General features: G+C 39.1%; 1 protein-coding gene across 2 annotated transcripts in view; it reads right to left on the bottom strand.

The window, feature by feature from the left end:
• Positions 1–8,520: 8,520 nt before the first annotated feature.
• USF3 (upstream transcription factor family member 3) overlaps positions 8,521–17,603 on the bottom strand; it is a 53,853-nt gene continuing 44,770 nt past the window's right edge. For both annotated transcript variants that reach the window (XM_008146605.3, XM_054713963.1), the window contains one exon: positions 8,521–17,026. In XM_008146605.3, coding sequence (XP_008144827.2) covers positions 10,572–17,026 — 6,455 coding nt within the window. In that variant the 3' untranslated portion in view covers positions 8,521–10,571. The remainder of the gene's footprint in view (positions 17,027–17,603) is intronic.

Genomic DNA, 17,603 nt, shown 5'->3' with positions numbered 1-17,603 from the left:
AAATGTACCAATCAAAAGACATAGGGTAATGGATTGAATAAGGAAACACGACCCATATATCTGCTGTCTACAAGAAACCCACCTCAGAAAAAAAGACGCACACAGACTGAGGGTGAAGGGATGTAAAAAGGTTTTTCAGGCGAATGGAAATGAAAAAAAAAAAGCTGGGGTAGCAATACTTATATATGACAAATTAGATCTCAAAATGAAGGACATAACAAGAGATAAGGAAGGCCATTTCATAATACTAAAGGGAGCAATCCAACAAGAAGAAATAACTCTGGTAAACATATACACATCCAATACAGGAGCACCCAGATACATAAAAAAAAAAAAAAAAAACTCCAGGAGGATATCAAGGGAGAGATTGACAGCAATACAATCATAGTAGGAGACTTTAATACCCCACTATCACCATTGGACAAATCTCTAAACAAAAAATCAGCAAAGAAACATCAATCCTAAATGACTCACAAAACCAGATGGAATTGACATATTCAGAACATTTCACCCCCAAGCCACAGAATATACATTCTTTTCAATTGCACATGGGTCATTTTCAAAGATAGACCATATGTTGGGTCATAGGCAAAGTCTCCTCAAATTCAAGAAGATAGAAATCATATCAAGCATCTTCTCAAATCACAGTGGCATAAAACTGGAAATCAACTACAATAAAAACAATCCAAAAAATATCAAACACATGGAGACTAAACAGCATGCTATTAACCTTTTGCACTCGGATGTCAAGTGTGACTCGACATGGTTAGCATCGGTAGCAGCTCTTTTTATACTCTTTGAATGTATCAATAATTTGAAATATTAAAAAATCCAAATAAGTTTGTATGAAAAGAAAGTTCAGTTTTTTATTCTACTGCCACGCTTTGTAAAATCTGGGGTATTTAAAAAGTTAAATCCCGAGTAGAATAAAGGAATCGAGAAAAAAGCAAGTGAGTGCAAAGGGTTAAACAATGACTGGGTTACCAGAGAGATCAAAGAAGAAATAAAAAACACCATGGCAACAAATGACAATGAAAACACAACAATCCAAAATCTAGGGGACACAGCGAAAGCAGTCTTGAGAGGGAAGTTCATACCTCTACATGCCTATCTCAAAAAACAAGAAACAATGGTAATAAATTACCTAACCCTACAACTCAAAGAGTTAGAAAGAGAGCAACAAGAAAAGCCCAGTATTAGCAGAAGGAAGGAAATAATAAAGATCAGAGTGGAGATAAACGACATTGAGACAAAAAAAAAAAATACAAAAGATCAACAAAACCAAGAGCTAGTTCTTTGAAAGGATAAACAAGATTGATGAACCTCTAGCCAGACTCACCAAGAAGCAAAGAGAGAGGACCCAAATAAACAAAATCAGAAATGAAAGAGGTGAAATAACAACAGACCCCACAGAAATACAAAGGATTGTTTAAAAAAATACTATGAACAACTCTATTCCAACAAACTGGACAACCTGGAGGAAATGGGCATATTCCTAGAAAAATATAACCTTCCAAAAGTCAATCAGGAAGAATCTAAACAACTCAATAGGCCAATAACTATGGAAGAAATTGAAGCAGTCATCAAAAAGCTTCTAGCAAACAAAAGCCCGGGGCCAGACGGCTTCACAGGGGAGTTTTACCAAACATTCAAGGAAGAACTAAAACCTATACTCCTCAGACTATTCCAAAAAATTCAAGAGGAAGGAACACTTCCAAGCTCATTCTATGAAGCCAGCATCACCCTAATACCAAAACCAGATAAAGACAACACAATGAAAGAGAACTACAGGCCAATATCCCTCAAGAACATAGATGCCAAAATTCTCAACAAAATTCTAGCAAATTGGATCCAGCAGTATATCAGAAAGATCATACACCATGACCAAGTAGGATTTATCTCAGGAATGCAAGGATGGTACAATATCCACAAATCAATAAAAGTGATACATCACATAAACAAATTGAGAGATAAAAATCACATAGTCATATCAATTGATGCAGAAAAAGCATTTGATAAAATCCAACACCCTTTCTTGATAAAAACTCTCAACAAGGTGAGAATAGAAGGATTATACCTCAACATAATAAAAGCCATATATGATAAACCCACAGCTAACATACTCAATGGGCAAAAACTAAAACCATTTCCCCTAAGAACAGAAACAAGACAGGGATGCCCACTCTCACCACTCCTGTTCGACATAGTACTGGAAGTATTAGCCATTGCAATTAGACAAGAAGGACAAATAAAAGGCATCCAAATTGGAAAAGAAGAAGTAAAGCTGTCCTTATTTGCAGATGACATGATATTGTACATAAAAAATCCAAAAGACTCAATCAAAAAACTATGAGACTTAATAAATGAATTCAGCAATGTAGCAGGATACAAAATTAACGCCAAGAAATCTATGGCATTTCTATACACCAATAGTGAACTTACAGAAAGAGAGACTAAAAAAGCAATCCCATTTACCATTGCACCAAAAAAATTAAGATACCTAGGAATAAACTTAACTAAGGAGGTAAAAGACCTATACATGAAAAACTACAGGACACTGAAAAAAGAGATAAAGGAAGACGTAAACAGATGGAAGAACATACCATGTTCATGGATTGGTAGAATCAACATGATTAAAATGTCCATACTACTCAAAGCAATCTATAGATTCAATGCACTCCCCATTAAAATACCAAGGGCATATTTCACAGACCTAGAAAGAACTCTCCAAAAATTCATCTGGAATAAAAAAAGACCCCGAATAGCTACAGCAATCCTGAGAAAGAAGAACAAATTAGGTGGGATCTCAATACCAGATTTCAAGCTGTACTATAAAGCCACTGTTCTCAAAACAGCCTGGTACTGGCACAAGGACAGACATATAGACCAATGGAATAGAATAGAGAATCCAGATATCAACCCAAATCACTATGCTCAATTAATATTTGACAAAGAAGGCATGAACGTACAATGGAGTCAAGACAGTCTCTTCAATAAATGGTGTTTGGAAAATTGGACAGATAAATGCAAAAAAAATGAAACTAGACCACCAACTTACACCATACACAAAAATTAACTCAAAATGGATACAGGACTTAAACATAAGACAGGAAACCATAAAAATACTAGAGGAATCCACAGGCAAAGAAATCTCAGACATATGCCGAAGCAATTTCTTCACCGATACCGCTCCTAAGGCAATGGAAGCTAAAGAGAAAATAAACAAATGGGACTACATCAAAATAAAAAGCTTTTTTACAGCAAAAGAAACCATCAACAAAACAACAAGAAAGCCCACTGTATGGGAGAACATATTTACAAATGTTATCACTGATAAAGGTTTAATCTCCAACATCTACAGGGAACTTATACAACTTAATAAAAGGAAGATAAATGATCCAATAAAAAAATGGGCAACGGACCTAAATAGAATCTTTTCGAAAGAAGACAGAAGGCAGGCCAAGAGACACATGAAATCATGCTCAAAGTCACTAATCATCCGAGAGATGCAAATCAAAACGACAATGAGGTACCATCTCACACCTGTCAGAATGGCTATTATCAACAAGTCAACAAATGACAAGTGCTGGCGAGGATGCGGAGAAAAAGGAACCCTCGTGCACTGCTGGTGGGAATGCAGACTGGTGCAGCCACTGTAGAGAACGGTATGGAGTTTCCTCAAAAAACTAAAAATGGAGATCCCATTTGACCCAGTAATCCCACTTCTAGGATTATATCCTAAGAAACTAGAAACACCAATCATAAAGGATATATGCACCCCTATGTTCATAGCAGCACAATTCACCATAGCTAAGATTTGGAAACAGCCCAAATGCCTATCAGCAGATGAGTGGATTAGAAAACTATGGTACATCTACACAATGGAATACTATGCTGCTATAAAAAAGAAGGAATTCTTACCATTTGCAGCAACATGGATGGACCTGGAGAGCATATGTTAAGTGAAATAAGCCAGGCAATGAAAGAAAAATACCACATGATCTCACTCATTTATGGAAAATAAAGAACATTATAACCTGATGAATAAAAAGATAGATACAAAGGCAGTAAAGCACCAAACAGACTGTCAAATTACAGCAGGAAGGCTGGGGAATGTTGGGGAGGGAGGGAAATAGATCAACCAAAGGACTTGTATGCATGCAGATAAGCACACCAATGGACACAAGACACTGGGGGGGTGGGATGAGGGCATACGACAGGAGGTAGGGGAGGCTGGGGGAAGGTCAATGGGGGAAAAAAAGGAGATATATGTACTAATATATGCAATATTTTAAACAATAAAAAATATTTTTAAAAAATAAATAATTTCCCCTCAAACATCTAAGTAAGCTGGAAAGCCAGCAAACTTTACATAGCTGTAATAACTTGCATTCATCTTAAGGAGATTGAATTTATGCATGGTGGTCACATTTCTATGGGTTGTACAACCTTTAGGGCATATGTAATAAATATATATGATACATCCACGACCTCTGTATGAGAGGCAGTGTGCAATAGTAGAAAAAAAACACTAAATACTGAATAGTCAGAATACTGAGTTTTAATCTTAACTCCTAAGAAGCTGAGACAAGAATATTGTATTAGTTTCCTACAGCCCATGTGGGAGTAAATGATCCCTGTCATTTTACCTGTTTCAATTTTGGGATGTATTTTATACATTCATAAGACAAAAAGTTAAGGTGTAAATGAAATGAACACCTGCATGTCCACTAACCAATTCAATTGAACATACCAATGTTCTTGATACTATCCCCTTTCCTCCTAAGTATCCCTTAACCTGAACTTTGAGTTTATCATTTCCCTAATTTATGTTCTTATCACATCTGTAGACTATCCCTACACAATAGTTTGACTTACAGGCATTTACATTTTATGTAGCTTTATCCTGTACAAGTCCTCTGCAACATTTCCCCCCCTCAAACTTCATGCTGGTGAGATGGGACTAAGTTGATGTGGCTGTAATGAAAGAGCTAATTCTTGCCCCAAAGTGCTTGCTTCGGTTTCCTCCACTATAATATGCAAGGAGGAGAGTGTACATGGAATAATCTCTTAATATTCTTCCAGATCTGAAATTCTAATTTTATCTTTTACAATAGCATAGAGGTATATAGTTTGCTCTAAAGATATAGTGCTAATCATAATTATGATATATTTGAAGTTGATTCTTTGATCAGGAACATAATCCCCAGGGGAAATGTGTCATGGTGTCATTTTCAGACACTTTGGCAAAATTTAAAGGTTATTTGAATATGAGACTTCAGTTTGCAAAAGAAGTTGTTTTAATATCAGGCTTGAAGTGGCACATGGAATGATCAGAAAAGAGAGAATTCACAATGCAAAAATGCAAAGTTTATTTTCTTAAATAAAATACTATATTTATATCTATACAAATAATTATTACAACCATTAAAATGTTACATTTACCAATAAAAATTTCAAAACTTTAAACAAGAGCATGGTTCAGAATATTCACACCCTAATACAATGCATTTGTAAAAAGATGTCAAAATAAACAGGACCTATTCTTATTTACAACTGTAGGACAATCCTGGTCATATTATACATATCTGCTCTGGATTCCATTACAAAACAAGTTAGTTCCCATTAGAATTATAAACCAGGTGATTTACAGTAATAGGACACAGTGCGCAGCGGGCATTGCTGGCATGGAAATAGATACAAATACTACACTTTTGAAAGCACTACAGTTGGGTTGGTTTGTTTTCTGGTGACTGCCCTAGAGTAAGCTTCTTGCCTAGTGTATCTATAAATAATTTGTGAAGGTAATTATGTTCTCAGATTTTTCCACCTATTTTTTACCAAAATGAATATATATATGGCCTGCTAAAAGTGGAAGCAAATCTTTTCTTCACAGTAACACAACTGCAGCATTTTAAGCAACACTGTCTGGTCCCTTTCTTCTTGGAAGATCAACAGTTCAACTCCCCTTATAGGTTACCAATATAATCAAGTCCAGTGCCTCAATGACCTCACAGATGAAGAATTGATTTAAGAGTCAGGGGATGTGGAACAGAGATCCAGAAAAGTGAAGAGGGGATCAAAATGGAGTAAACATTAACTTCCTATGACATAGTATTATATATAACCAAACACATAACTGAGCCCCCCAAAATAAGATATTTTTTTAAAAGGTTAAATTGCAAACAAAGAATTATCTTCTATTTCTCAGGAAATCTCTAATGAAGATTATGCAGTCATCCAAAAAAAACACCAATTTGGATATTATGCCCAATATTTTCAACACAAGTTGGCTTGTGTTTGTGTAGCATCTAAATACATGCATGATACAGAAAAAGATTACGGTTGATGGGGTTTGTGCAAATCTAGAAATAAGGATGTTGGATGACCATTACATACAAGCTCTGAGTTTAAAAGAAGTTTTGCTTCTACCTAGTAAGTTTTTTACAGGATTGAAATCAAAGATGGCTCAGAGAATAAGGCAATAGTGAGAAACATCAGCTGTACTTGTCTTCACGGTGCTTGATTAGTTGACATATATCATCCTGGCTGGTCCTTTGCTTTAACAGATGAGTGGGTGAATAATATGTTCCAATGGCTGGTCTTGGGACCAGAGGCACAGTTTCAGGTAAAGTGCAGTACCAGGGAAGAGGCATGTGAGCAGAACTAGAAATTGTGTCCAAAAAGGTCCTCAACACTTCTTCCCAGCAAATCTGGACTGCCTCACTCTACATTTGATGTCCCCCAAAGACTCTGGTAGAAACACCCTTGGGCTCACACAGGAAGTGTAGAACGCAGGGCAAAACATGGTTCATTAAATAAGGAACAGAGCTATATGGCACATTCAATATTTTAAATCAATTTTTATTTACGTTTGTTTCAAAAATTCTTATTGTCACTTAATACAGTGGGAAACATAGTGGTTCCCCAAACCAGGAATTGGGAATCATTAATTTGGGAGTATGACTTCCTGTCACACAGTGACCCAACAGATGGTGTGCCCAATAAATGTTTCATGGCAAAGGAGCAATCATCATGCTAAGGAAATAAGCAGATTCCCTGCCACCTGTTTGACATGGAGCAGATGGAAGAAATTAAGAGCCTACGTACCTATGTATCAAAGGAAGGGTACAGCTAAGAAGATGCATATCTGTAAGTCTTGATCCTTTCTCAAATTTTTAAGACTTTACTCCCATTAAAATGTCTTCCCATATTTTTTTTTTTTTTTTTTTTTTGGAGTATAACTTTCAGCCTCTCCAGGAAATGGCTGATGTTAGAAGGCAAGAACAAGGCAAATGAATTATCTTTAAAATAATTTTAAATAATTTTGTTTAAATAATTTTGTATTTTAAAAGACTGATTTTAAAAGTTGACCCTCATTGAAGTTCACCCTGACATGGGACTGAAATTGCTGCAAAAAAAACCCACAAAAAACATTCCCTCCTCATTTTTCTCTCTCCACAGTTCTAATACATAAATTTTATAAAGCATGATCACTCTGGAATTCTCAGTCCTTACTTAGATAAAGGGTGCCATCTCTGGTATCCCCAAAGGGTCTTACAATAAAAACAAAAATAAATTTCCTGAAGTAGTATAAAACATCCCAAAACAACCTGTTTGTACCAAAAAAGAAAAAAATACATCAAATTTAATTTATCCATGATTGACATATTAAAAATTACACATGATGAAAAATCTGAAATTTTTCACCTCATTAGAAGTTACTGTGTGAAATGTTTAGAGGAATCAACCACTTTCTGGAACTGATTCCATGTGATTCGCAACACTAAAAGAGAAACTAATTTAATCAATGATTCTCAATTATATCTCATACATAAGTTTGTGTACTTCCAAAAATTAAAAAATTATTTGTGAAAATTGTTTTACATTTTATAGTCATATACGAGAAACCAAGAATAACATTAAATTTACTATAACCAAAATTGGCTATGGTTCTCTGCCAATCCTTTGTCAAATATTACAGCCAGAGATTGATAGATATTAAAATAAATTCCACCCCAAAATCATGTAGCTCTAATGATCAAATACTTAATACTGCTGATAAATCTCATACACTTGTGCTTTTAAATCAAGTAAGATTACTATGCTCTGAACACTTTCAGAATTGAGTTCATATAAAAAATGGCCTCTTACATATATATGCACATTTCTGTAAGATAATTAGAGCTACATGTAAGCAGGAGCCAAATTACTTGCAGATGGTCACATCCTTTCTCCGGTGGTCAAATAAGCCTTACTTAGGAATAAAGACTCATTCGGGATCAAGGTGTTACATGCCTGTAATGAAAGCTCTGAGAAATGTAAATGCTACCTCTGAACAGAGCTGAGCAGAAAAATACAATCAATGCAACAGAGAAGTATCTGAAAGTTCCAGGCTTGGAGGCCATTCCATCGCAGAGTTCAAATTGAGCTTCTCCTTAGCTTGCTACCTTAGTTCCAATTATATCTAAGGGTCCCCAGTTCTTCAGAACTCGCTAGCCACTGCGCGCGCGCGCGCGCGCGTGTGTGTGTGTGTGTGTGTGTGTGTGTGTGTGTGTGTGTGTGTGTGTGAAATAGAGGTGGGGGAAAGGGGGAGAGAAGAATAATAAATAATCAAACACACTGAAAACTGTCCTTGAAACTGGCAGCCTGGACCTTTCAAGTACAAAGAAAAACTTGAATGTTAAAGCTTAAAACTCAGTTAAGATAAAAAAACAAACAACAAAAAAACAAGTCATAAATCTCACATTTTTGTCTCAATTAACAGTTTTAACTGATGCGTTTATCTGTGGCTTTGCTGAATAACTTATTCATGAAGCTCTCCTGTTCTTTCCCATGACCATTTTGAAGGGAGAAAATACAAAAGCTTTCCTCATTTACAGTATTTTTGCCCCCAGGAGGCTGCTTCAGTCAGCAGCAGGAGCGGATGGGAAAGTTTGGTGAGAACAGTTGAAGAGGCACAGATGACCCTTTTGCTGAGTCTTTAGAAGAGGTATTCACTGGAGTCACTGCTCTAACCAAGCCCTAGGAGGCTTTTTTAAGGAGGAAAAAAAATGCTGGTTCTTGGGTTCACTTTGTTAACAGAGAAGACAGAACAATTTATATGCATCTCTCCCACTCCATCCAGTTTTGGCAGAATATAACAACAAAAAGTAGTGGGTTTCAGAATATGAGCACATATCGTTGTTGATTTAGTTTAAGTTTTCAAATCCAATATGTGAGTATATACATATATATATATATATTTAGATTATTAACTTCAGTGGGGCTTCTTAAGCCCCCTACATCAAGTTTTTGTATACTTCAGCAGGTCTTGGGTCTCAATTTCCCAATTTCAGATGGCAGGCCTATTTTTAAACAACCAGTTTATACTTTAAAACCTGGGTGTACACATACACACACATAACATACAGAGATATATAAAGATGGTTTCTAAAGCACCATTTCACATCTGCCATCAGGAAAAATAATGAACAAATTCATCTTCTTATAATTCTACTATGAAGGATAATAATGCAATATACAATGCCATATTTTAAATAAAAATATCAGTAAATGAATATAAGGACAGACTTAAGACTTTGCAAAGAAATATCTAAAAAGTAGGGTTCAAAAAACTCTGTAGATTCCAAAGACACTATTTACTGATCAGTCCCTACCAATTAAACAAATGTAAAAGAATTTACTTTAAAATCAATAAATAGAATGAAGAGAGAATATGAAAACAAAACTCAACTTACGAAACAATTTTTAACTGAACACATGCAAAACTCAACAACTGCTCTTATCCTTAAGGGCTCATGTAAAATGCAAGCACAACATGGAGACCATCTATGTACTTTTCTTTTTAACTTTCTATCTTTAAGGATCTTGGCACATTAAAGGATAACATGGCTCCCTAATTTGAAGAACAGGACATGAAATTCAGATAACTAAGTAATTGTTATACTACTAATTAAGAAAGAAGCCTCTACCTAAACCAAATCTTGGGAATAAAGGCTGATTAAACAACTCAATTATTGGCTTGACTTTAACCATGGATATACATTCTGTATTAATTCAATACATGCCATGGGTAAGAAACTGTTCTAGATGCTGATACCAACCAGCATTTGGTTATGAGTCACTGTGTTTTCTGGGACTATCTGCATTTTTTTTTTTTTTTTTAGAACAACTCAACTATTTCAACTAGTTTATAACTTTTCAACAATAAAGTTCAGAATTGAGGTCATTCCTCCTACTCAACACACCCCAAGATGATGTCCCCCAACTTCCAGCTGATTAATATTTAGGGAATATAACATTACAAATCAAACTTGAAAATGCAAATCTGCTTGGGAAATTTAAAAAGCACATCATGCAATTAAAAGTGAAAGATAATTTGTTTTTGACAACCCAGTATTCGCATCATCTGACACGGCTTCCCTACATTCAGAAGAAAACGGCAAATTGATTTTACAAACACAGAAACATACACACGCAATTCTCTCTCCATGTGCATGTATGTGTGCATGCACAAACAAATACATTTGCAATCTCACCTGTGACATTTACACTTAGTTTATCAGTATTTAAACAGCTGAACTGCAGTCATGACCTAAAATATGGCTTATGTTGTGGGCAGGTCGGTTTGAGGACTGCTTGGAAGAGTCAGAGGCAGAGGAGTTTGCGATTGTAAGCAAAGGTGACATTGCTGAGCCATCAGGAAGAGCTGTAGCTATTTCTGGAAACAACGATGTCATATTAAAATTGGATAAGTGAGAGTTGGGCATGTGCATTGGTGGCATATCAGGGAGAAGAGGAAAACTTGGTTGAGCAAAACCAACAGGTCTTGGAGGAGATAAAATTGATCCAAATCGGTTATTTAAACTCCCACTGTTTACCTTCTCTGTGCTGGGATTTGAGAACATTTGATTAGAAAAATAGGGGATCGAAATATCATTGGACAGTGTAGGGTGAGCAGGAGAGTACGGGGGATAGAAGGAAGGTAGAGTATTTTGGGGATCTACAGGGATGAGTGCTGGAGTTCTAGTAGCACTAGGCTGAGTAACCTGTGGAATGAAAGAAGTATTAGCATTTATTGGTGGATTCATGCCACCCTCAGGAATAAAAGGAAAACCAAAATTTTGTGATAGTGTATGCTGGTCAGGTGCTGAATTATCATTAGGTACTTGAGGGCTATCAGGCATGAAACGAACAATACTTCCTCTCTTCTCTGTAGTGGGTTGCTGGCGTCCAAGAATCATACTGCCACTAGCAGAGAGAGGAAGATGGGGAAGACTCGGATCAAAGACATTACTATGCCTTTGATTTCCAGAACGATTCCTTTCAGGTTGACGAATTTTGGAACCACTGCTGTCTTGCAAGGGATGCCTTGATCGCTGGGGAACTGAAGAATTAGTTTGACGTATAGGAGGCCCTTGATCAGAATTTCCATGAGACACAGATGGATGTGGCAAAGCTGGCCTTGCAACCCCATGCATGTTGGTTGTGACTGGAGGATTCATGTGGCCCTTGGTCCCATGACTGTCAGTGATCCTCATGGGATTGGACTTCTGCACAGAAACATTGGGACTTGTGTTTCGACCTTGAATATCTCCTGAGGAAGAAGAACTGGAAAAAGGAATATTCAAGGTGCTGTTCCTGGTGTTAATTGCACCAAGGGGCATGTCACAACTTTCCCTATTCTGATTCTCACTCTCTCTTCTAATATGGACACTTTCATGAGTTGGGGGACAATTATATTCAACTGCAGGGGATGGACCACACTGTGTATTCCTCTGATGTTCCGAGAGTGATCTCTGGCTCCCAATGACCTGATCACCAAGGTGAGGGGCAAGCAAACTCTGCATGAAACTTTGATGACATGTATTTTCACTGTCCCTTGGTGGGATAGCATTTCCTGCTGGGATGCTATGAACTGGTGGATAAGGTAATCTCTTTTGGCGGTCAATTGGTGGTGGACCAGGGTTTTGACTAATTCGAAAAGCCTGAGACTGCATACTCCTCAATGATGATACAGAGTTACCTATTTCATTATTTCTTGAAGACTGTACTTCAAAATTACTCTGGGGCTGTTGAATGGCTCCAGTTGGTTTAAATGTCTGACAGTCAGACAGGCGGATATCTGAGGCAACAGTATGGTCCACACGACCCTGCATATTATGAAGGGCCAAACTCTTATTTCTGGGTACATCAAGATAACTTCTCATTTCAAGCTGATCTGAAACTCTAGAACCCTGAATCGATATACCCATTCTCTGCTCTGAATTAGAAGATGTCTTTCCAATGAGTGCCTCGGCAGAATAACTTGAAACTCTGTTTCTCTCTGGTCTGTGTGGAGTACAGGTCATGTCTGAAGGTCTAGTCACAATACTTGGTTGGGACACCATCTGCTGCTCTATGCCTCTTGATGTCAAGAGCCTCTGCATTGGATTATGCCCAGTTACATGTTCAGAAGAAACCCCTGAGCCTTGCTGTCTGCTTCCAACCTCCTGTTGCTGGTGCATAATATCTTGATTGAGATGGTTTTGGGGATGGTTAGGGTGGTTCCGGCTAGTTGAAGGGTTTTCACAACTCTTCTCCGACGGGGAGCTTCCGAAGTGTTGCTGCATCTGCTGCTGTATCTGCTGATGGTGGGGATGTGGCTGACCGCTCTTGGATCGGGATTGGTCAGTCCCATGGTGCTTCGGTTGTAAGGAAAGCTGGGAGGCCTGAGTGCCCTGAACAAGATTCCTCTTTTTCTGCATATGAACTTCCTGTTGCAGAGTTCTCTGTTGGTGGACATTATGGGGCTGAGAGTGGACAGAGCTCTCTGCATGAGGTATGTGATGCTGCAGTTGATATAAGTGATGCCTTTCCCTTAACTGCCCTGCTTGCTGCTGCTGTTGCTGCTGCTTTAAGTAGAGATGGTTACTATGCAGGTGAGATACCCCTTGAGCTGGAACATGCTGTTGCAGGACCTGCAGATGTTGACTGGCCTGGGTTTGCTGCTGCTCAGCAACCGAAGGCTGGGAACTGCACTGAACTTCAGTTTGCCTCAATGCAGGGGCCACAAAATTGTTACTAGGTGGAAATAATCGCGTAAGGCCATCTCCATGTGCTGGGTTGCTAATAGGCACAACTGAGTTTGAAGAGTTGGGAGGGATCTGACTAACCATCATCTGAGTATGATCAGAAATGCTGTCTGGAGTTCGGCTAACCAGGGACATACCTTCAAGCCTGAGGGGGGCTGGCTGACAATGCTTTTGACGTTTCGCTGAAGACAGTAGAAGGTCATCTTGGACAGCACGTTTAGCAGAGTCTTTACGGCTTTCATGACTTGGCTTTAAGAGTGGCTCTTGAATCTGTGAAGTTGGTACAGTACCAGTCATAGTGCTTAGCTGTTCTTGAGCATATTCAGTCATCAGAGATGGTCCAGGAGGCTGACTGCCATAGGAACTAGATGAAACAGTCAGATTAACTGTAGCAGAAACAGTTGTTGACTCTGAAGTCTGAGACAATCCAGCACAGCTGACGAGAGAATGGCTGATGCTGCTCTGATGGATAAGATTATTCACACTTAAACTGGTAATGCTTGGTGGCTGAGAATTCGAAACCTGCAAAGAGGCATTTGATGTTTTAATTCCTACCGAACAACTTGGTTTTTCAAGGGGCCTATCCACAGTTGCTTCAATTGAATCCTGAGAATTAAATTCATTTGGTGTTGCTTCTGCCTGACCTGGGCTATTCTCTTTAGAGACCTGTGTTTTGAAAGGCTGGTCTCCCTCTAAAGATGATGCTTCAGAAGGCTTTGAAGTAACTTCCCTTGTATCAGCCTGGGTACCAGCTTTTCCTTTCTCAAGGTTCTCCTGGTCAAAAATAGCTCTTGCTGCAAGAGCGACTATATCAGTTTGCTCTACAAAGGTACAGCTGTCACACGTATTAGTTGATACATTGCTGGTGACATCTTCTCTAGTGGTTTCAGGAAGCATGGATGCAACTGAGAAACTACGACTACTACCCGAGCTGGTTGACATGGGAGAGTCAGCCTGCCTACTGGTGAGCAAAGAGCCATGAATAATCTCCTGATCAGGGATGCAGGAATGATGCTGTCCTGGATCTCTATCATCACTGTTCATCAGCAACAGCTCCTGTTTGGGATGCAAATCAATACTTGAATCAATTATTTTAGAACTTTCTGAAGAAAAGTCAGGATGGTCCACCTGGACTGAAAGAGATGATTTCTGAGGATCTTTTTCTTTAGCAAGACCAGACAGCAATGCAGTTAAACCTTGCTCCTTTAAGAGACCTGTAGTTTGCATTCTATCTGATGAATCTTGCTCAACTCCGCAAGGTTCAGCAATGATTTCTACCTCAGAAACGCAGTCAGTACTTGTAGTGCTTGTGGTAGATGATGAACCAGAAACCTGAGAAACCAAAACATGGGGATCATTTGGAGATGAAATCAACACGTTGGCTGAAGTACCGAATTTAGGAGCATCTGACAATGCCAAACTAATTGGTGGCTTATCCTGAGATGTCTCTTGTTGCACTATGGGGACAGAATCTTTGGATTTTGCTGGGGCCACTGCAAAATGCTCACTTGTTATAGATTCTTGGCAGGGTGAGTTAGACTCTTCTGCTGACTTAGATTTGGGTACAGACTCAGGTATCACTGATTCCGAATTCGGAACATCCAAAGAATGTGAACCAGAAACACTCACAGTACTTTTTGTCTGGGACATAGTGACAGATGGCACCACAAGAGGGGGGCTTTCCAGCAGTCCATCATTACATGGTGGCTCTGCTGAGCCTTCAGTGCTGGGGCAGTCCACCTGGCCCACATCGCTGACTGGATTCAGGGGGCATGCTGACTTGTTAGCTGCTAAGTGTTTCTTGACACCTGGCTTCTTATTCAACCTTTTTGACTTCACGTTAGGCAAACAAGCTACAGTGTTCACTGAGGGAGTAGTCACTAGATTATAAGTACTGGGTAGTGTGGCTGAAGTATTGGTTGTCATGGGAGATACTACAGTTGCTGTTAATGAAGCACAGTTAGCTGGGGTGGTTTGATTATTTGCAATAGTTTGAGGAGTGGCAGGCTGGCTAATAGACAATTGTACACAGCTTTGCCCAGCCATCTGTGATATGCTTTGATTGAGGCTGGCCAAAGCGCCGAATGTGTTCAGGGCAACGTTGGTATTTGGATCTTCGCTGGTGGTGGGTTGAATAATTTGCATAGGGTTTTGGTTTGTAGTTCCTGATGAAGACATCACAGGCTGCAAAGCAAAGAGCTGTCCGTTTAAAGAAATGGTTTGAGGCTGTTGTTGGTTCGACATGGTAACAGAAAAAGTTTGTGTTGAATTAGATGTTGATAAAGATGAAGGTCTTGGTAATATGTGGACAAGATGCTTTCCACCAAAAGTTTGTGGGGTTGAAACATTCTGCACTGAATTAGACCCTATTATAGCATTGGCTCCATTGACAGGGAGTCGAACAGAACCAGGAGGTGGAGCTGAGAGGAGTGGCAAAGGATTCTGATTAGCTGCCTGTATGATTACTATCTGTTGACCTACAGTTGGGTTGGGAACCTCTGCCCTCATCACTGTTGGGCATGGAGTGGTGCTGGGTGGCTGAAGAATGATAACGTTTTGATTAGCTGGAGCTGCTTTAACAGCTGTCCCTACTGGCTGAGCCATTTGAATCACTTGCATTGCTGAATTCAATGGAAGGATATTTGGGGGGGTCTGAGATTTAACTTGTGGCTGGGCAATAACTGGCTGCATAGGTAATGATGGACAAGAAGGCAAGGTTACAACTACTTGCTCAACTGGCTGCCCATCTGCTGGAAAGGAATTATTCAAGTTGATGCTTGTAGCCATATGTCTACTGTGCTTGCTTGTGGTGGGACTAGTACCAGACTCATTTAATACTGGAGTCACAGCAGAAGATGGTGTCTGGCTTAAGGGCTGAATAGTGTTTCCTGCCAGTTGCAAAGTAGTCCACGTTGTCTGCGTGTTTCCAGATGAGGAAATTCGAGTAAGGCTATTAATGTTTTTCAAATCTGAAGCACTAACAGCTGAAGAAGGCAAAGAACAAGAAAGAGTCCAACCATTATCCAGAGGATTTGCAGAAGGACTGCTCACAGGAGCGGTGGTCTTCCCTCCTCCAGGGACAGATGGGGCCACTACTGCGGTAACGCTTGTGGAGTCTGCACCCTTGCTAACGCTCACTGGACCAGAATCACCTGCAGATCTGGGAGGCTGGGAGCAGACTGTGGTGGTAACTGAAACAACAAAGGTGGTTTGAAAATCACTTCTCAAATCCTGTGTGCTCAGGCAGGACTTGCCTCCAGGGTTCACTTTAGTGGTAGTTGCTGAGGAGCTGGAGGGGACGCTTGTGGCACAAGGGACTGTTTTTTTCAATAATTTGGGATTCTCTTTCCCGTTCTTATTTTCAGAAGAATTTTGACCATTTAGACTTGTGTGCAAGGACCGATGTTGGCAAGGTTCAGGTCCTACAGGAACAGCAACCAGTGAGCCCCTGGTGGCACCAAGCACATGTGAATCGCTTTTGGAGGTGGCAAGCTTGAGAATATTTTGAGCAGGAATGGTAGCAGGAAGACAAAGAGGAACAGGCTGGTTGGCAGCCAATGCAGAAACTGTGGTCTGATGCCATGGCTTGTTTTCAGAAGGGTGAACTCCAGAAATAGACACAGGAGTCACAAGATTGCAAGTCCTCTGCACTGGCACCACATTGGCGGTTTGCTTTTGTAAATTATGGCCAACATTAAAGGTTATCCCCTGAACAGCTGCTCCTTGGCTGTTGCCACCAGGCTGACTCCCATTGGAATAAACAATAATATTTTTCTGAATCTGGTCACTGGGAATAACAACAGAGACCTTTGAGTTTTTAAGATTTCCTTTCCAGTGGATTGTGGGATCATCATATAAGCATATGTCATTTGCTTTCAGTAATTCAATATACCGGCCATTTTCTTTTTGAATTTCTTCCAATTGTTTACGTAGCTTTTTAATTTCTTCAGCTACAATAGTAAAAATATAAATGAAACAATTACCTGTAAACATCAATATTTACAATAACTTAAGAACTGTGTACTAAAACTAGTGAAATCTAATTCTAGCATTCTAAATACGTCAACTGAGAATCTTCAGCTATTTCCTAATACAAGTTCTTTCTTCTTTTTAGAATTGTATCTCAAACTTCTATCCCATCTTTTAAAAGTATATATCTTTAAAGGTAAACAACTCAAAGGTCAAAAATTACTCAAAAGCCTGGCTGGTGTTGCTCAGTGGTTGAGTATCAACCTATGAACCAGGAGGTCTCAGCTCTATTCCAAGTCGGGGCACAGGCCTGGGTTGCAGCCTTGATACCCAGTAAGGAGTATGCAAGAGGCAGCTGATCAGTGATTCTCACTCATCATTGATGTTTCTCTCTCTCCCTCTCCCTTCCTCTCTGAAATAAAAAAATAATAATAATTTTTTAAAAAATTACTCATAATGTAGAAATCTTAAAACCCTCAATTCAAAAATTCTCAATAGGGCAGCTACAAAGGTAAAGCAAGGGAGACATACTGATATCATGGTAACATGCTAGGAAAA

This window comes from Eptesicus fuscus, chromosome 3, assembly GCF_027574615.1.
Source record: "Eptesicus fuscus isolate TK198812 chromosome 3, DD_ASM_mEF_20220401, whole genome shotgun sequence".
In the NCBI taxonomy this organism is placed as follows: domain Eukaryota; kingdom Metazoa; phylum Chordata; class Mammalia; order Chiroptera; family Vespertilionidae; genus Eptesicus; species Eptesicus fuscus.
This window is presented reverse-complemented; position numbering and strand designations above follow the sequence as displayed.